General features: G+C 43.8%; 1 protein-coding gene across 2 annotated transcripts in view; it reads right to left on the reverse strand.

Annotated features, from left to right (window-relative positions):
• Nucleotides 1-3126: 3126 nt before the first annotated feature.
• The window catches only part of tenm1 (teneurin transmembrane protein 1), a 1787780-nt gene continuing 1768752 nt past the window's right edge, over nt 3127-22154 (reverse strand). Inside the window, exons 34-35 of one of the 2 annotated variants that reach the window (XM_055643570.1) lie at nt 10417-10559; nt 3127-5114 (exon numbers count right to left, since the gene is read on the reverse strand). In XM_055643570.1, the coding sequence (XP_055499545.1) occupies nt 4362-5114; nt 10417-10559 (896 nt within the window). In that variant the 3' untranslated portion in view covers nt 3127-4361. The remainder of the gene's footprint in view (nt 5115-10416; nt 10560-22154) is intronic. The other variant, XM_055643571.1, reaches the window with a different exon arrangement.

The raw sequence follows: 22154 nt of genomic DNA on the forward strand, positions 1-22154 counted from the left end.
CAACATATGACAGTCCCGCCATCCCGGGAATTAACCTGGTGAATCTACGCTGCACTCCCTCAATAGCAAGAATGTCCTTCCAGAAGATAGTGCACGGCAGAAGCCATTAAACGTGAACAACAACACAAGGTGTTGTTTCTGTTCCTTTTATTTGTAACCTCCATATAACATCCATGTTCTCCAGAGATGCTGCTTGACCCGCTGAGTTACTCCAGCACTTTTTATCCTTTTATTGTTTCCGATTGACTTTCCAAGCATCACCTATCCACCAAGAGTACTTGCAATGAAACAGTCTTCTGAAATAGCAACAATCCATCATTCTTTCTTGCGTTTGAAGCTAGGTTCTGACACCAGCAGAAAACATGCTGATTGTCTGCAAAATTCACAGGTGAGTCCATATGGGCATTCTTTAATATCAACCACGATATCACACGCAGTCTCAAGTTTAGTTTAGTTTAGAGATACAGCGCGGAAACAGGCCCTGCGGCCCACCGAGTCCGTACCGACCAGCGATCCCCGCATATTAACACTATCCTACACACACTAGGGACAATTTGAACTCAGACCAAGCCAATTAACCTACAAACCTGCACACTTGGAGTGCGGGAGGAAACCGACGATCTCAGAGAAAACCCGAGAGAATGTACAAACTCCGTACAGACAGCAGTCGGGATCGAACCCAGGTCTCCGGCGCTGTAAGTGCTGTAAGGCAGCAACTCTACCGCTGGGCCACACTGCCACCCGAGTGATGTGTTTCATAACACAACACATGGATGCTGTGTCACCAATCCTATCAGATGAGTCAGAATCTTATAGCTTTAAGATGAGTCGCCAACTTAATTTTGACAACAATGGGAAAGGAAAGCAGTAATGTACTGCTGCATTCTCTTTATCTGCTGGTATCTGTTGTAAATTGCTGGGATGTCAGCAACACACCATCACATTTGCTGTATATTTTAATAATTAGGGAATTACATTAGAAAAGCAGCAATCTTCTTTCATTTTATAGTTAAATTTGGAATATGTTTATTTGAAAGATACAGCATGGAAACAGGCCCTTTGGCCCACCAAAACGTACCCTTTTAGCACCTTACCTTACACTGCCCTCTGCTCTATTCTCTCAGCAGGTTCTACGTGAAACCCCTGAGCATTTCTGGCATTTTCGGTTTCCACTGTTGCAAAATTAAAACCGGTCATAGATTCAATGGAGTTAGGCTCCCTTTGTGTCAAAATATTATTTAATTCTACGTCATTTGGAAAGTGCACGACGACTCCTGAGTTCTCTTGATCGTCAAGGCATCACTTGAGGTCTTGCCAATGAAGGCGTTAGTGTAGGTGTGGTGGACTGGCTTAACGTGAAGACAATATAGAACAGTACAGCACAGGAACAGGCCCAGGTTCCATCCTAAATACGGGTGCTGTTTGTATGGAGTTTGTATTTCTCCCCGTGAGTTTTCTCCGGGCGCTCCAGTTTCCTCCCACATCCTAAAGACGTACAGGTTTATAGGTTAATTGCCTGTGGTATAAATTGTAAATTGTCCCTAGTGTGTCGGACAGCGTCATGAGAGATAAAAGTAGTATTAGGACATTCGGCCCATCAAGTCTACTCCGCCATTCAATCATGGCAGATCTATCTATTCCTCCTAACCCCATTCTAGCGTACCCCAGTGTTAACCCCATTGCTGGTGTACGGGGATCGCTGGTCAGCCCAAACTCGGTTGCCCAAAGGGTCTGTTTCCACTCTGTATCACTAACGTCTAAAGACCCACAATATCCATGGCGAATATGAAGCCAAGTTAAACCAATCTCTTCTGCTTGCATGTAATCAATATCTCTCCTCTCCCTGCATAACCAAAAGCCTCTTAAATGCCACATTGAAGCGCTATTGATTCAAGAACCAATAATCAATTGGATATTAAGTTAGTGCTACTCACAATAAGCTAAACATTGAGTCGTTTAGCTCCATGATGTAGATGTGGGCGGCCACACTAATCATTGACCACTAGGAAATCGAGGTACTCACCTAGATGTGCTATAATGTAATTTCATATATTATACAAAATATTATAATGTATTATCAATATATGTTACATATATCAATGGATATTTTTTGGCAGAGGTATATAGCTTCTTGATTAGTACAAGTGTCAGGGGCTATGGGGAGAAGGCAGGAGAATGTAGTTAGGAGGGAGAGATAGATCAGCCAATGATTGAATGGCAGAATAGAAGGAACTGCAGATGCTGGAAAAATCGAAGTTAGACAAAAATGCAGGAGAAACTCAGTGGGTGAGGCAGCATCTATGGAGCGAAGGGATAGGTGACGTTTCGGGTCGAGACACTTCTTCAGACTGATGTGGAGGATGGGGGGGGAGAAAGCAAGGACTACCTGGAATTGGAGAAGTCAATGTTCATACAGCTGGGGTGTAAACTGCCCAGGCAACAGATAATCCTCCAACATTTTTGCCACCTCCAACGGGACCCCACCACTGGCCACATCTTCCCATCTCCTCCCCTTTCGGTACCTTTCCGCAGAGACCGCTCCTTCCATAACTCCCTGGTCAATTCGTCCCTTCCCACCCAAACCACCCAACCTCCCCTGGTACTTTCCCTTGCAACCGCAGGAAATGCTACACGTGTCGCTTTACCTCCCCCCTTGACTCTAACCAAGGACCCAAGAAGTCTTTCCAGGTGAGGCAGGGGTGGCTACCAAGGTCTGACCCAAACCAATGTCATAGAGTCAGTCATACAGCACGGAAACAGGCCCTTCAGCCTAACTTGTCCATGCCGACAAAGATGCCCCATTTGTCCCATATCCCTCCAAATCTTCCTAAACCTGTCCAGGAGTAGAGCCCAAACTACACACACACACATACATATGTATATATTTGTGTGTGTGTGTGTCTGTGTGTATACATTTGTGTGTACATTGTGTGAAATATATATATATATATATACACACACACACACACACACATGCGTATATATATACACTGATATATACTGTATATGCACGTACATTTATACACACACACAATTTACACATACACACACACACACACACATATATATATATACCTTTTTATCGGTTATTATCTCATTTATAGTGTACTATGTTTACATATTCTGCATATGTTTGTATATTGTGCTTGCTGCAAGTAAGAATTTTCATTGCTCTGTCTGGGACATTTGACAATAAACCACTCTTGACCAGTGAGAAGTTGAGCAACATCACATTTTGGCATAGTCCTGCATTGATTCACTCAACTATTGGTGAATGAATGAGATTTAATATCCAGCCCCATTGCGCTACATTTATTTATAAACTTCCATACAGAATCAGTTGATTCCACAAATCCAGAACTAATGTCCATCATATCTTGCTTTTGAATGCAGATTGCATACTTAGTACATGAAAACACGTAACAATTAGCAGGTCGCAATGGCTGGCATTAATAGTGTTTACCAGGAACTTTACAACATAATTAAAAATATTAACAACTTGTCCGGCTTGCCCTGCGCATATTGTAAATATGTACTGGGGTCAGGCCAAGACTACATTCTAAAATTAATTACACAAAAGTTAGTGAAGAAGTCACATCTCAATGTATACCTCTTGGTATGGTTATACCTGAAAAATAAAACCAAATTGCTCTTTAAACTAGCAATTACACCATCAAATTGATTTTTTTAATTGAGGAAATAACTGTTTTTTTTTTAATGGTGAACAACAAAGATATGTTTTTTTACTGGGAAAATAATGAACATCAGCCTTTCACTACCACCCACCACCAAAAGCAGTTTAAAATAGGTGTACTGTGCATTACACACCGATCGACATAGTCTTCTTGCTCACAGTATTATAGACCATTCACAATTAAATAAAAAATAAAGAATATCAAAATTAAACATCTTTAGCTATCCTATGTCGCCCAGTAATGCCATGTATCCGTGGACAGTCATTGTGTGACAGAAAATAAGTGACTCTGAACTCTTGCGAGGAACACAGTTGGCATTTTTCTCGTTGTACATTAGGGACAAAGTACAGTATTTAATGAATGCACTCAACTCCTACTAGTGTAATCAGGAACTATAGTATAGATTTATGTCTGATCTGGACTGATCACCCCTGGTGTGACGTCTGATTATGAGCCCGATCAGTTTCCAACCTCTCAAAGGAATGCTAAACAATGGTATTATTCAAATACCATATTTTTTATCACATTTGAAGGCAGCTTGAAAATCGACATTTCTCCATCACAATATGTACAGGATATCATTCTAGAAAAAGAGTACAGCAAATCAATAAATGTTTTGAAAAACAGGCAGTCTTTGGTGACTGAAAGGCAGGCTTTCCCACGCCGTTACCTTTTTCCTATTTCACTCTGTCTCATGAACTGGATGTTGTTGGCACTGTCGGAAAGATCCGGAAACTGTTCCACGGGCAATACAAAATAGCCGTCGTAGCCTTGCACTCGTCCATTGCTCAGCAGCTGTGGCCTCTCCCCATCAGTCCAGGGCCTCGCCCCTACCTCCCCCTCTTGCAGCCGCCGCTGTTCCTTTGCCCAGGCACGGTCTACTGCCCGCTGCCTGGCCATCTCCAGCACGTGGACCTTCTCCTCGTCGATGGTGGCGCCGTAGCGAATGTTGAAGCCCAGGGCCCCGTACTGCAGCTGAATGTCTGCGAACCTTCTAGTCCTTCTGTTCACCACCGAGGTCATCTGGGAGACGGTCACGTTGACGCCGTTCTCCAGCACGCGGCCTCCCCCCGTGTTGCCGACGATGATCAGGTCTTCCTCCAGCGGCCCCGACTTGACGAAGTAGTGCGTGTCCCGGCCGTCCACGGTGAAGTGGAGGTTCTCCAGGTAGTCGGCCCCGTTCAGGATGGCGGCGATACGCCTGCTGTCGTCGCTGGCCACCCCGATGATGTCGGCCGTCACCTGGCCGTCCTTCACGGCGAACTTGACCCCCCTGCCGAAGACGGAGGCGACCGCCGCAAACCTCGGCCGCTTGTCCTGGCATTTGTGGTAGTTCCTGATGTAGGCCTGGGGCAGCCGCTCCAGGGAGATGAAGCTTTTCAGCTGCTTCTGCAGTTCGCACTGTATGCCCAGCACAACCTGAAAGAAACAAAACAAAGAGTACTCCTGTTTAGTGCAGGAAGGGACTGCAGGTGCTGGTTTAAGCCAAACATGCACACAAAAATGCTGGAGTAACTCAGCGGATCAGGCAGCATCCCACCACAACCAGAGAGCTGTACTGAACTGCTATCCACCTTTTTGGTGACCCTCGGACTGACCTTGATCAGACCGTGCTGGCTTTACCTTGCACTAAACATTCTTCCCTTATCATGCACCTACACACTGCAAACGGGTCGATTGTGATGATGTAGAGACAAAATGCTGGAGTAACTCAGCGGGACAGGCAGCATCTCTGGCAGAAGGACTGGGTGATGTTTCAGGTCGGGACCCTTCTTCAGACTGAGAGTCAGGGGAGAGATATAGGTGGTACTAGGAGAAATGAAAAGCAGAGGGATTTCCTGTTTAGGAGGAACAGCATCTCATATTTTACAGCCCAGTGGTATGAATATTGATTCCTCCCACTTCAGGTAGCCCCGACATTTCCTCTCTCTATCCCTCCCCCACCCGGTTTCCTTTATCAGTACTCCACACCCAGGCAGTTAAAAGGAAAGCCAATCTCATTACACAGGATCCCACCCACCCCCTGCACAAGTCTTTCCAACTTCTGCCATCAGGCCGCCGATATAAAGTCCCCCTATCCAAGAAAAACATCCACAAAAACTCATTCATACCCATTGCCATAAACAGCTTAAATAAAAAATGAGCAATGGACAAATTAACCCTGACGCATTGTCACTTTACACATATCCTCAACTTTTATCTTGTCTATTTTTACAGTTTTTAATCTTTATATTTGCTCTTAAGATCGATACACACTGTGTGTGCTCGCAGAAATCTGTGTTGTATGACTGCTTATCAGTACATAGTCCTGTCTGTATGTTGAGCCACGTCAAAGAAGATTTTCTGTTACGACAGACAATAAAGTTTTCTGAATCTGAATCCTTACTTTTTTGCATACCTTTAATTCATTGTTCTTTATCTCCCCACAGCACCATCTATATCTCTTGTTTCCCTTATCCCTAACCAGTCTGAAGAAGGGTCTCCGACCCAAAAGGTCACCCATTCCTTCTCTCCAGAGATGCTGCCTGTCCCGCTGAGTTACTCCTGCTTTTTGTGTCTTTGTCCTGTTTAGTTCAGTTTAGTTTAGTTCATTATTGTATTGTCATGTACTGGGATATAGTGAAATGTTTTTTTTGTTGCATGCTATCCAGTCAGCGAAAAGACCACGTGATTACAGTGCACAGATACAGGAAAACGGATATAACGTTAATCGCAAGATAAAGTCCGATTAAAGAGTTCAAAGTTCACCCATGAGGTAGATGGGAGGTCTATATGTTTCATGATTTAATATAACTATGTAATGGAACAAAGGAAAGATTTCCTTCAGCAGAATCATGAAGATGTCCAACAAAATATTTCTCCCAAATCTGTACATGTTCTCTTTTTTTTATCAATATCTAAATATAAAACCTCACATTCAAAATGCCATCAACATAAAATTAATATGCCCCAATGTCCAATATTCCGAACATAACATTCAACTAGGTGCGGCACGGTGGTGCAGAGGTAGAGTTGCTGCCTTACAGAGCCAGGGACGCAAGTTCAATCCTGACTACGGGCACTGTCTGGATGGAGTTTGTATATTCTCCCTATGACCGTGTGGGTTTTCTCCAGTTTCCTCCCACACGCTGAAGGCATGCGGGTTTGTATGTTAATGGGTTTCTGTAAATTGTCCCTAGTGTGTGGGATAGAACCGGTGTACGGGTGATCGCTGGTCGGTTTGGACTCGGTGGGCCGAAGGGCTTGGTTCCATGCTGTATCTCTAAGACTAAACTAAACTAAATCTAGCTGGATATTCTATGACTCTTAAGGTATATTTCAGGGAAGATCTATTGAATGCGGCTGGTCACGGTATTGTTTGAATAATTCTGAGAATGTATTACATCACAATGATAAAATCATTCATTTAAAAAAGCCTGCCTTAAGAACCGAATAAATTGTTCCATCATTCACTGCAGAGCTGCACACTGATCCAATTTCCCCACCAATGTAGTGATTGACTTGTTTTCAATTGTCACTTGTGATAATCTACTCCCATTCTGATAAGAATCTATGTGAATAAAGTCTCATCTCCTGCACTTCATTGCAATGCATTGCTATAACTGGGGATCAAACCACAGCCCTTTCATATATTTATTGCGATGGAACTGTTCTTGTGAGAAGAGTAAAATATTAACACTGCAAAATATGATTAAATCTGCAGTATATATATATGGATTGCAGGATACAGCATAGAAATAGGCCGTTCGGCCTACTGAGCATGATGACTATCGATCACCCGTTCACACTAGTTCCATAGACAAGATACAAAATGCTGGAGTAACTCAGAGGAAAGGCGGCATCTCTGGAGAGAAGGAATGGGTAATGTTTTGGGTCAAGAGTCAGGGGAGAGGCAGACTAGAGATAAGTAAGGGCAAAGTGTGAAAACGACAGATCAAAGCAGACGTTGGTCAAGGAAATGTAGACTGGCTTATTGTTAGCTAGTTCTATTTTATCCCATTTTCACATTTGCTCCCGGCACTAGTTACAGAGGTCTAACCTACAAACCTGCACGTCTTTGGGATGTGGGAGAGACCAGGAGAAAAAAGGGGCACCTGGAGTTAACCCCATGCATTCACAGGGAGAACGTGCAAACTCCACATAGACAGTGCCCGAGGTCAGGTTTGAACCCGAGTCTCTGGTGCAGTGAGGCAGCAGCTCTACCAGCTATGCACCACTTTAATATAAAACCTAGTAAAGTAACGAAGCAGACATTTGACAGGTTCTTGATTAGTGAGGGTGTCAAAAGTTACAGGGAGAAGACAGGAGAATGGGGTTGAGGGGGAATGATAATTCAGCCATGATTGAATTGTGGAGTAGACTCGATGAGCGGAATGACCTAATTCTGCTCCTGTGACTTGTGAACTCAATATCAATATATATTTTTAAAAAGGTTCTCACTATTTTGGGCAGATAATGCCAATCCTTGCTGAGTTTAACTCTTGATATTGCCCATGTTCTCTTGGTTAATTTACTTATAATAATAATAATAATAATCTTATTTATATAGCACATTTTTAGTCAACTTGCATTGACCCCAAAGTGCTTCACATAATTACATTACATTTACACACAGGCAAAGGTGGGTGAAGTGTCTTGCCCCAAGGACGCAACGACAGTATGCACTCCAAGCGGGATTCGAACCGGCTACCTTCCGGTCGCCAGCCGAACACTTAGCCCATTGCGCCATCTGTACGGAGTTTGTACTTGACATTAGCACAGTCTGAACTGAACATGGGGTAAAGCAGGGTTGAAAGCAGAGTTAATATATATCAAAGGTATTGAATATTATGTTTTGATATGTGTCTGCTTACGATATAGGTAAAACTCGCACGTATTAGAGGGAGAAAGATGGCTCATGGTGGGATCAAAAGCAAGACTGATTCATTTCCTAGTTAAAGGTCACTGACTGATTTACATAATTATATGCACGAGTCTGAGCAGGTGCGGGAATGAGTATAGCTCATATGCATAAATTACATGGATATTGTCACATATCATAAACTGCTCATCACAACACAGTGAGATATTACTTTGAGTATACTTTAACCTCTAATTCATGAGAGGGATGATGAATCATATTTCTGGCTGGTAGCTGGCCAGTCTAATGGAGACTTAGGAGAGAGCTTTATGGCATTTTTTTTTGTTTTTGGGTCAAAATCACCGAAAGGTATTGATGAAGTTTTGGTGAATCATACAGCAATTCTACATTTTTATATGCCTCATTGTCACCTTCCCCTAGCTAACAATGATCTATTCTACATTTTCCTCGTCCCCTTTGATCTCTCGTTTTCACACCTTCCCCTTCCATATCTCTGTGTCTTCCTCTCCCCTGACTCTCAGTCTGATAAAGGCTCTCGACCTAAAATGTCACTCATTCCTTCTCTCCGAAAGTGCTGCCTGTCCCGCTGAGTTACTGCAACATTTTGTGTCTATCTTCAGCATTTTTACACGCTTCCAGTAACTGTATAATGATTACATCATTAACATAGTTTTGAATTAAAATCAGGGGCAGCATTGTGTCGCAGCGGTACAATTGGTGCCTCACAGTATCACAGACCCGGGTTCGATTCTAACTACCGGTGCTACCTGTACGGAGTTTGTACGTTCTCCCCGTGACCGCATGGGTTTTCTCTGGCTGCTCCGGTTTCCTCCCACATTCCAAAGACGTGCAGGTTTGTAGGTTAATTGGCTTTGGTAAAAATTGTAAATTGTCCCTAGTGTGTGGGATAGTGCTAGTGTACGGGGAAATCGCTGGTTGGCGCGGACTCGATGGGCCGAAGGCCCTGTTTTCGCGCTGTATCTCTAAACTAACCAAAACTAAATGAAAATCAGGGAACATTATAATGCTGGTTACTAAGACTGGGCAAGCTCATTGGTTTTGCTATCTATGGGAATATACTGGTTGTACAAGCTGGTTGCTATTAAATGTTAGATTGGAGAGAATGGTCACATGGTTGTTTGGTTACCACGTGAATAAGTGGGTCCTGAATTACTATCTGGAGAATGGACATTATTACCTTCCATCAAAGTGGGGAATGTGGGAAGCCTCTGTGGTGGATGTTTATGTTAACTTTTATTGATGAAGCTGTGTGTCTTGTTGCTTTTCACTTAGTATGGCTGTATGGTAACTCAAATGTCACTGTACCTTAATTAGTGCATGTGACAATAATCTGACCTTGAAACCTTGACCTCCGAGTTCAAATCTCATCATGGTAGCTGGGGAAATTTAAAGTATGCAATCCTGATCCTAATCCTGTGGAAAATATATTGGGGAGAATTTCAAATGCATTCTCGTAATTTTGTCCGGACTATCGGAGGCGCCGGATCACCAGTGTCTGGAAAATCGATGGTGGACTTGTACAAGGATTGGATTCATCCATAATTTCCTTTAAGTTTACCAACTGCTGAAGTAATTTGAAGATAGACACAAAATGCTGGAGTAACACAGCGGGACAGGCAGCATCTCTGGAGAGAAGGAATGGGTGATGTTTTCGGGTCGAGACCCCTCTTCCTATGCTGAAGTAATTTGCCTTGGTTCATCCATGCAGAACGCTACTTGAAAGAGACTTTGTAGTGTCAGTGACGTCCCGATTGAAAAATCCATTGCTTTTGTTAAAAAAAAGGGGGAGAAATTGTATAACAAATGAAAACTGGTGGAAGGTATATTTACATGTCATACCTTGCTGGGATCCCAGTCTTGTGTTCTGGTTTGAGTTTTCAGAAGTTCATACGTCGCTTCCATGACGTTCATTTCAGGCTTTGGGAATCCAGGAACCACATTGTGCAACTGAAATCCAAACAGCTCCAGCCAGCTTCCAATGTCTATGACCAGAAGAAGCACAATTAAAACAGTAAGATGAAGTATGCTCATTCAAGCATATCTCTGTCAATTATTATTCTGCTATTGTACATTATAACAGTTCCAGCTAACAGTTCAAAGGGTGGCATGGTGGTGCAGCGGTGAAGTTGCTGCTTGTCCCACTTGTCCATCATTTGCGCGTGATTTAGGCAACATCATTTACGTGTAACGATGCACGACGCGCGCGTTGTGACACGCACGTGATGCGCGCATGGTGCGCGTTACATAGGCTGTGATGCGCAGCCGCGCGGCGTCGCAGGATTTTGTGATGTACAGAATCTTCGCACGCTATCTGCGTGACGCGCAAATGACGGCCAAGTGGGACAGGCCCTTTACAGAGCCAGAGACCCAGGTTCGATCCTGACTACGGGTCTGTATGCAGCTTGTATGTTCTCCCCCATGACCGCGAGGGTTTTCTCCAGTTGCTCGGTTTTCTTCCCACATCCAAAAGAGTTTGTAGGTTAATTGGCTTTGGTATAACTGTAAATCGACCCTGGTATCTGTAGTGTAGTGCTAGTGTACGGGGATCGCTAGTCAGGCACGGACTCGGTGGGCTGAAGAGCTGTATCTCTAAACTAAAAAGAACTAAACTAGTTATCATTAATTGCCCTCAACTGTTCCACGTTCACTCCAGACATTCACTGCAAACTCACTCTGTCACATAGTCACCAGACAAAGCAAAGAGTTGAGGAGGAATGAACCTATTTGGGAAAACGACCTTTTGATTTTTGCAAATGTTGGCCAATACTTACCCGGTATAACATTAACTTTATGAACTATCAAAGATAGTTCAAGGGTCACGGTTTAAAGATAAGGGGGAAATCGTTTAGGACCGAGATGAGAACAACATTTTTCACACAGAGAGTGGTGAAATTCTCTGGTGTCATCCGCAATTGGAGACTCTTCAATTCCCACAGTAAATAGCTGGGGTCCCCAGCACCGAGCCTTGCGGTAGTAGTCACTGCCTGCCATTTTGAGGCCGTTTAGTTCAAGGTCCTTCAAAGGCTATATTTACAGAGGGCCATAGTTCACCAGATGTGGCCCATATGAAGGCTAAAGGGTTTGTACTCGCTAGAATTTAGAAGATTGAGGGGGGATCTTATAGAAACTTACAAAATTCTTAAGGGGTTGGACAGGCTAGATCCAGGAAGATTGTTCCCGATGTTGGGGAAGTCCAGAACAAGGGGTCACAGTTTAAGGATAAGGGGGAAATCGTTTAGGACCGAGATGAGTTTTTTCACACAGAGAGTGATCAGCCCGCAGAAGGTGATCATATTGAATGGTGGCGGGCTAAAGCAGGCTCGAAGGGCTGAATGGCCTCTACTGCTGCACCTATTTTCTATGTTTCGATGTCTCTGTTTCTATAAATCAGGATGAATGGAGATAACCTTAGATAAGGTGAAAGAGTTGGGGGAAATAATACAGCGGTCTGTATGGAGAGTGAATAAACAACATAACTGGACTAAATCAAACAGTGGGGCATCTAGGCTCAATATGTAATGGCAATGTGGAGCAGATTTTGCCCTTGTAAGGTCTGGACAGCAACAAGGTCTCTTGCAAAGTGAAGCCCCAAACAACTCTGTAAGTAATGATAGACCAAAATCCAAAATCCTGGAGTAACACAGGGGGGTAGGCAGCATCTCTGGAGCTGGGGTTAGGAGTGTGAGATAGATCAGCCATGATTGAATGGCGGAGTACACTTGATGGGCCGAATGGCCTAATTCTACTCCTATTCCTTACGGCCTCATGAGGCAAGGAATGGGTGACGTTTTGGGGCAAAACTGAAGAAGAGTCTCAAGCTAAAACATCACCCATTCCTTCTCTCCAGAGATGCTGCCTGTCCGGCTGAGTTACTCCAGCATTTTGTGTCTATCTACTCTGATAATATCGATAGATACAAAGTGCGCTGGAGCAAGTCAGCGGGTCAGGCACCATCTGCGGAGAAAATGGATAGGTGACATTTTGGGTCACGAAAGGAGAAAAAAAAAAAACCAGGACTAATCAGGGCCAGAAACACATGATATCTGGCTAGTAATCTAATAGAAGAGAGATTAGTTGAGGCCTCATTTGGACTATGGTACTTTGTATGATAAGCGAGTCTGAAGTTTATGTTCAGAGATACAGCATGAAAGCAGGCCAACGATCGACCACCTATTTAAACTAAAGATAGACACAAAAAGCTGGAGTAATGCCCCTGTCCCACTTAGGAAACCTGAACGGAAACCTCTCGAGACTTTGTGCCCCACCCAAGGGTTTCTGTGCGGTTCCCGGAGGTTGCAGGTGGTTGCAGATAGTGGAAGCAGTTAGGGAGACTGACAAAAACCTCCGGGAACCGCACGTAAATCTTGGGTGTGGCACAAAGTCTCCAGAGGTTTCCGTTCAGGTTTCCTAAGTGGGACGGGGGCATCTCAGCGAGGCAGGCAGCATCTCTGGAGAGAAGGAATGGATGATGTTTCGATTCTGAAGAAGGGTCTCGACCCAAAATGCCACCCATTCCTTCTCCCCAGAGATGTTGCCTGTCCCGCTGAGTTACTCCAGCTTTTTGTGTCTATCTTCGATTTAAACCAGCATCTGCAGTTCCTTCCTACAAACCCATTCACACTAGTTCTATGCTATCTCACTTTCATTTCCACTCTCTACACACTAGGGACAATAATTTTATGGTTGCCAATTAGTTTCAGTTTCCCTTTGAGTTTAGTTTATTGTCATGTGTACCAAGGTACAATGAAAAGCTTAACCCTACAAACCCACATGCCTTTGGGATGTAGGTGGAAACCAGAGCATCCGAAGGAAACCCACAAGGTCCCACAAGGAGAACATGCAAATTCCACACAGGCAGCACCTGAGGTCAGAATCAAACCCGGGTCTCTCATGCGTGAGGCAGCAGCTTCATCATCTGTACCACTGTGGCAACCTTGTGAAGCTGTGATATGAATGTTGGTGGAAATGCTGAGCCACATATATTGTCTGCTGGATTTCCTGTACCATTGCATTGCATGTACTGAGGAAGTACATTTTCCACAGCCCTTTCTGAGGAAGCTTAAACAGACTGGAACACATGAAGCAGACAATTGCCAAGTCCTGCTGTTCATTGAAATTTCCATTGCACAAAAGTGATTTACTGCCTGTTCAACTGGTTCCTGCCTGAAGGATCTGAAAATGGGAACAGCAGTAGGTTGTTCAAACATGCAGCCGTTTCTACCATTCATCTCCACTATTTCAGTTGAATATTCTCTGGCACTCTAATACAAATATCTCCTGATTTTCCTCTTGAAAATTGCAGATAAGTCACCGTTCAGAGGCTTTCGTGACAGTGATTTTCATTGTTCTTTGCATAACTAAGATGGTTCTGATTTTATTCTGTCATTTTGTTCCATGTACAAAATCATGACAGGAATAGATTAGGTAGATGCACAGAGTCTCTTGCCCATAGTAGGGGAATCGAGAACCGGAGGACATCGGTTTAAGGTGAGGGGGAAAAGATTTGATAGGAACCTGAGGGGCAACATTTTTACACAAAAGGGTGGTGTGTGTATGGAACAAGCTGCCAGAGGAGGTAGCTGATGTTATTGTGTCACTCTACCTATTGCAACGTTTAAGAAACATTTATTTTGCCTGTCCCACTTAGACGACTCTTTAGGCGACTGCCAGGGACTAGTTTTAATGGAATTCACCTACGACACCTGGCGATAACCTACGACAACACCTACGTCAACAAAAATTGGACTCTTGCATATGGACCTAGCGATTCTTGCATTTGGACTCAGTGGGCTGTTTCTGTACATTCTGATTTTAATTGGGAATCATACTTATGTGTGGCAATTATCTTACTGATGTGTATGCCAAAATGAATTTCACTGTACCTTGGTATAGGTGATCATAAAGAACCATTGAACCTTTAGGACACATTTAGTGGAATATGGACAGGTGGGACTAGTGTTGATGGGACATGTTGATTGGTGTGGTCAAGTTGGGCCAAAGAGATTGTTTCCACACTGTATATGATTCTATAACTCCATGAGATGCTGCTGCTGCTAATGAGAAGTGACCACTTAGAAGCAATGGTGCAGGATTGATGAGCAGGAACTGAAGGCAAATGTTTATTAACATTAGTGTTCGCAGTCCCTTGTAAATCCTCAATGCCACTACTGGTTGACGGCAGATTATCAAGCTCAGCAAAAACTAGCAGGGAAGAAGGATGTTCTGTGTCTTTCTTTAATGAAACACATTTGGAAGATTGTTGATCTATTGCAATGCCTTTGAATATTTTGAGATGGCAGGATGTTAAAATGGAATATTTTGCAGAATCAGACTTTTAAGTCTGACACTGTGAGATGTTAGAGACTAGCGAGAGACAAGCCTCATCATGTTCTCATAGATTTCCTGTTGAGTTACCGAGGATATCACGCAACTGATAGAGGTTAGAGATGGAAATAATTCAGTTAAGTTTCTCATATCAATTGAGGAGAAATATTGTATTAATTTATGTGCCCATTAAATATTTGGATGACAATGGATGAAAAGTTCATGTTCAAAAGTGATTGGAGAGGAATTAGGCCATTCGGCCCATCAAGTCTACCACCATTCGACCATGGCTGATCTATCTCTCCCTCCTAACCCCATTATCCTGCCTTCTCCCCATAATCCCCGACACCTGTACTAATCGAGAATTTGTCAATCTCTGCCTTAAAAATATCTGTCTAAAGAACAAACATAAACTTTTCAACATTACTTTAAACACAAAATACGTGGTGCTCCGTACAACAGATGCAATGAGTAGTGGCTTGAATGAATTAATTTGGATAAAGACTGGGATTTAAAAATACATGTTAAATATTTTTGGTACTTACAACAAAAGTGTTGGCATTGCAGGGACATGGATTAACAGATCTAAAGCAGATGGACTGTGTGGGAGGGAACTGCAGATGCTGGTTTACACTGAAGATAGACACAACATTCTGGAGTAGCTCAGGTGGGACAGGCAGCATCTCTGGATAGACGGGTGACGTTTCGAGTCAAGACCCTTCTTCAGACTAAAGCAGATCTTAATTGTAAAATATAAATTGGTTTATTCAAGAAATATTAAATGAAAGGTTGGCTATGGAAGGAATGGAGGGATATGAATTATGTGCAGGCAGGTTAGCGTTGGACTTGGCATCATGTTCAGCACAGATGTTGAGGGCCGAAGGGCCTGTTCCTGTGCTGGACTGTTCTATATTTTATGTTTCAGATGGTTAAAACATATACTTTGTGGAGAAGCATGACTAATAATTTCTGTTTCCCCCCCAAACAGAACATGTTGCTGTAAAGGCTTTGTCAATCTGTGCATATGACCCACTGGTGATGTCACTGTGACACACATGATGACTATAAATAATTCAGTAACATCTTGTGACAAACTCCAAAAGCCTACACTCAACATGGATGACATCGTTTTCTGCACAGAATGTTTGCATAAATTGTCCCAGGGGCTATGATAGTTTTAATTACAGCGCAGGTTTGAATGACAGTGAACCACAAACAGCAATTTGGCCTCTCCACCTAACATAGTGCAAGTTTTTTTGCATTTTCACCGTTTCAAATTAAAACAAGGCTTGGCCACTTTCATTGCCATCAGGAAGAAGTTGCAGGAGCCTGCAAACTGTAACGTCCAGATGCAGGAACAGCTTCTTCCCTGCAGCCATCAGGCTATTAAACACAACAATCAATAAGCTCTGAACTACAAAAAGACTATATTATTATTGCATTATAATTGTTATTTATTGAACTTTTTTTTCTCTTCCCCCATTATGTACAATGTTTACATATTCACATATTCTGTTGTGCTGCAGCAAGTAAGAATTTCATTGTCCCATCCAGGACATATGACAATAAATCACTCTTCAATGTGATTTATTTTCAAAAAGAGCATACCAGAATTAGGAACTCTTATATTTCTATATTTAGGCGGCACAGTGGGGCAGCGGTAGAGTTGCTGCCTTACATTGCCAGAGGCCGGGGTTCGATCCTGACCACGGGTGCTGTTTGTACGGAGTGTGCACGTTCTCCCTGTGACTGTGTGGGTTTTCTCCAGGTTCCACACTCCAAAGAGGTGCGGGCTTGTAGGTTAATTGGCTTCTGTAAATTGTCCCTAGTGTGTGTAGGATAGATCAAGTGTACGGGTGATCGCTGGTTGGTGCGGACTCGGTGGGCCGAAGGGCCTGTTTTCCCGCTGTATCTCGAAACTAAAGTAAAAGTAACATACACTACCAGTCGTGGAACAGTCATGGAATGTGAAGTGACAGTCAAGGCCACTCAATGATTTTTATGCACCTGGGATCTCGCAGTTTAGTTTAGCTTAGAGATACAGCAGGGAAACAGGCTCTTCGGCCCATCGAGTCCGCACCGACCAGCGATCACCCACACTCTAGTTCCATGTTATCCCACTTTCTCACCCACTCCCTTCATACTGGGGACAATTTACAAAGGCCAATTAATCTACAAACCTGCACGCCTTTGGAATCTGGGAAGAAACTGGTGCACCCGGAGAAAACCCACGAGGTCACAGGGAGAAGGTACAAACTCCCCACAGGCAGCACCAGTAGTCAGGGTCATAATCGGGTCCCTGGCGCTGTGAGGCAGTAGCTTGTCCTCTGTGCCACCCATAGTTATGTCATCATTACACTAAACCACATTCTTCATCCACACCTATCAGGGTTCTTGAACCAACCGGACAACCCTAATCCTATCTTGTCACAGACCACTTTGGACCACCTCCTGCATTGCCATGGACTTAGAACAGAGAACACAGAAAAGTAGAACACCGGAACATGCACTTTGCCCCATAATATCTATGGTGAACATGATGCCAAGCTAAGTTAATCTCATCTTTCAGACTAGTTAGACAGGTACATGGATAGGACAGATTTGGAGGGATATGGACTAGTGTAGTTGGTACATGTTGGGCTGAAGGGCTAGTTTCCATGCTGTATCACTCTACGACACTACATATAGATTCATACGGCGTTGAAAGGGACCATTCGGCCCAACTCACCCATGCCGACCAATATGCCCTATCTAAGCTAAACCATTTGACCTGCATTTCTCCATTCCCAGCCTATCCATGTGCCTAGCTAAAGGTCTCCTAAATGCCACTATCATACCTGTCTCCACCACCACCGTTGACAGCACGTTCCAGGCACCACCACCTTCTGTGTATAGATCAGCCAGGATTTAATGGCAGAGTAGCCATGATGGGCCAAATGGCCTAATTCTGCACCTTTCACTTATGAACTGGCCGCAAACAAATGCATAGGAAGGAACTGCAGATGCTGATTTACACCAAAGATAGATGCAAAAGGCTGGAGTAACTCAGCGGGACAGGCAGCATTTCCGGAGAGAGGGAATGGGTGACGTTTCAGGTCGAGACCCTTCTTCACACTGAGAGTCAGGGGAGATGGAGATTCGAGATATTGACAAGTAAGGTGTGAAAAGGACAGATCAAAGCAGACGACGATCAGGGAACACAGAAAAGCTGGAGAAACTCAGCGGGTGCAGCAGCATCTATGGAGCGAAGGAAATAGGCAACGTTTCGGGGCGAAACCCTTCTTCAGACTGATCGGGGGTGGGGGTGGGTGGGGACAAGAAAGGGAAAAGGAGGAGTAGCCAGAAGGCTGGAGGGTGGGAGGAGACAGCAGGGGAGCTGAGGAAGGGGAGGAGACAGCAAGGACTAACAGAATTGGGAGAATTCGATGTTCATGCCCCGGGGGTGTAGACTCCCCAAACGGAATATGAGGTGCTGTTCCTCCAATTTCCGGTGCTGCTCGCTGTGGCCATGGAGGAGACCCAGGACAGAGAGGTCGGAGGCGGAGTGGGAGGGGGAGTTGAAGTGCTGAGCCACCAGGGAAATGTAGAATGGTTCATTGTTGGCTGAGGGCAAGGTGACAACGAGGCATGCAATCAGTGACATTCATCAGGAGGACAGTGAAACTAGCCGGAGAACTAGGGTGGGGGTGGGACGGAGAGAGAGGGGAAAGCAAGGGTTACTTGAAGTTGGAGAAATCAATATTCATACCGCTGGGTTGTAAGCTGCCCAATAAATGCATCAGGTCCAAATTGCATTCTAATGTTCTTTTGCTCAAAGAGATATTTTTTGGAAAGCACCATCACCTGATTACCCACACTTTGCATATCTTGGAGCAAATTGTCATTTACTGTCCCCGCAAAAAGAATGATGAACAGCTCACAGCTAAAATAAGCACTTTTCTTTGAAGCAGATTAGTGATGGCTCTTGCAACTGTCTGGAACAGAATCAACTCCTTTTTTTAATTTCACACTGATTGAATTTGGTGCATCAAACTCTGACACTGAATGAAATTACTTCATTATATGTTTGTACAGCCCTTTCAGTACAATTATCTGTCAGTCCGCCTTGTAGTTTTCAGAATCCTTAACAGCTTTTAAAAAATGAAATATTCATAAATCTTGACACATTTGAAATAGGAATGCTGCTCAACCATTAAAGCAATCAGTCACCCAGGGCCATTTGACAGAAAGTAGGAAAAATCTGCAAGTCTGGAGCATCGACAGCATTTTTAACTTTTTCGTCCATATTACATCAGGGTGGTGCAGTGGTAATGGTGCTGTCTTTCAGCTCCAGAGACCCGGGTTTGACCCTAACCACGGGTGCTGTTTGCACGGAGTTTTAACGTTCTCCCCGTGACCTGCGTGGGTTTTCTCTGAGATCTTTGAATTCCTCTCATACTCCAAAGACATACAGGGTTGTAGGTTAATTGGCTTGGTATGAATGTCAAATTGTCCCTAGTGTGTGTAGGATAGTGTTAGTGCGCGGGGATCGCTGGTCGGCGCGGCCTCGGTGGGCCGAAGGGCCTGTTTCCATGCTGTATCTCTAAACTAAACTATCATTTAAAGAAAAATCTCTAGAAATTGCATTGCATCCTTTAGAGAGCCAAGAGTGTTTAATTGTCAGTAGGTACACAAAAAAGCTGGAGAAACTCCGCGGGTGCAGCAGCATCTATGGAACGAAGGAAATAGGCAACGTTTCGGGCCGAAACCCTTCTTCAGTGTTTAATTGTCATATGTACCGGCAACGGGAAAATTAAATTCTTACATCCTGCACCTTAACAGGCCCATTAATACAAGAACACATAGAACCTGGCGGACTGGTGCACACGTAACAACTTGTCACTAAACACCTCCAAGACCAAGGAGCTGATTATTGACTTCAGGAGGTCCCATAATGGAGAATACCACCCAATCTCCATTTATGGGGAAAGTGTGGAGAGAGTGGCCAGCTTTAAGTTTCTGGGCACTCACATTTCAGAGGACCTCACATGGTCCACCAACACCGCTGCGCTGGTCAAGAAGGCACAGCAACGACTGTTCTTCCTGAGGACATTAAAAAAGACTGGTCTGCCCCAACAGCTGCTGACAACTTTTTACTGCTGCACCACAGAGAGCATATTAACGTATGGCATCTCTGTGTGGTACCTCAGCTGCACGGAGGCGGAGAGGAGAGCTCTTCAGCGCGTCGTCCACAGAGCGCAGAGGATCATTGGGACAGAGCTACCAGCCTTGGAGGGCATCTACCACACACGGTGCCTCAGGAAGGCCGTCAGCATCCATAAAGACTCATCACACCCCTGTAACGGTCTGTTCGAACTACTTCTCTCCGGCAGACGTTACAAGGCCTTCTACGCCCGAACCTCCAGACTCAGAAACAGCTTTATTCCAAGAGCTATAGCGGCTCTGAACCGGCCCTGCTGAGTGCCCCCCCCCCCCACCCCCCCCGGACTGTCTCCCTCGGATGGTCACGACACACAGCTTATTTATTTATTTTACTTTTCTTTTTCATCGGTTGGAAGCTGCATATTAAATCTCGTTGCACTGACGTGCAATGACAATAAAAGATATTATTATTATTATTATTATTATTATTATTATTATTATTATTATTATTATTATAAATATATAACAATTAATACCGTAATTGAATAACCATTACACTTGGTGACCATAATAGTGTTACGCTGAAGTCCATAATGCAACCAAAGATGCAAGGAACTTCAGATACTAGTTGACACCGAAGATAGATACAAAATGCTGGAACAGGCAGCAACTCTGGAGAGAAGGAATGGGTGATGTGTCAGGTCGAGCCCTTCTTCGGTCCCGAAATGTCATCCATTCCTTCTCTCCAGAGATGCTGCCTGTCCCGCTGAGTTACTCCAGCATTTTGTGTCTATCTTCGGTGTACACCAGCATCTGCAGTTCCTTCCTACTGCAGGGACGATGCGGGCCAAATGCAGGTGGGGGGACAAGTGTAGATGAGACATATTGGCCGGTGTGGGCAAGTTAGGCTGAAAGGACTGTTTCCCACGCTGTAAGACTCTTTGACTCTATGAGTGTTGATTCAGGTTGTGCATGTACATTAGATTCTTGACTGTATTCAAGTATTCCCTGTTACAGGATTGTAGCAGGAGGTATGCACAAATGTCCACAGGGACTTCTGTCTGAAGTGATAACTTGGTATTCTTGAGAGTACAATAAATTATGAATAAATCCCACTTTGTGCCTTGGCTACATTTATTTTGATCCGTCTGGAATCAAACTCAGACTCGATGGTAATAACTGCTTGAAGCAGTCTTTTTAAAGAACAGCTCTGATGTTACCTTAGTCATAAACAATTCATAGTCCAAAAATCCATTCCCTCTGCTATGCATAATAAGAAAAAAATAAACGGTTCTATGAACGCCATGTATCCCAACCTATGATTCTGAAAATAATCCAATTAAAATAGTGAAGTGTTTTATCTGAATAATAAGGCATTTGAACAGGGCAAAATTCCATGTAAAAGTATATTTAATTCAATAAACCAGGGCTCCTTCATGGCTGAAAGTATGACTTTTTAAAAAATTAATGCACTTATTCGAACGACACAGGCATTGGCGGTTATGAGGCTGGTATTAGATTATCTAATCTAATCGATAAATTATATCAAAATACCACATATTGGTGTATCAATACAAATAAAGGTAGCCAGAAAATATAAAAAGCTAGCTCAAAATACGATAGATCAATGCAGGATCATATTTAGTTGATAGTTCTTGCATATTTAGAGCATTACAAGATAACGTCTCAATAACAGAAACACAAGAACAAATTGCAGGAGTGGCGGCACTGTGGCGCAGCGGAGGAGGTGCTGACTTACAGTGCCTGAGGTTGCTGTCTGTACGGAGTTTGCACGTTCTCCCCATGAACTGCCTGGGTTTTCTCCGAGATCTTCGGTTTCCTCCCACACTCCAAAGACGTGCAGGTTTGTAGGTTAATTGGCTTGGTATAAATGTACAATTATAAAATTGTCCCGAGTGTGTGTAGGGTAGTGTTAATGTGCGGGGTCTGTGGGGACTCAGTGGGCTGAAGGGCCTCTTTCCACGCTGTATCTCTAAACTAAACTGAGGGAGATTCACGTATCGGGGAAGGTGATTGTTCATAGGATGGGGAGGGGGGGGGTTGCCCTATGCATAGAGATGAAGCAGACAAGATCTATACCCTTGAGAGTA

This window comes from Leucoraja erinacea, chromosome 12, assembly GCF_028641065.1.
Source record: "Leucoraja erinacea ecotype New England chromosome 12, Leri_hhj_1, whole genome shotgun sequence".
Classification (NCBI taxonomy): domain Eukaryota; kingdom Metazoa; phylum Chordata; class Chondrichthyes; order Rajiformes; family Rajidae; genus Leucoraja; species Leucoraja erinaceus.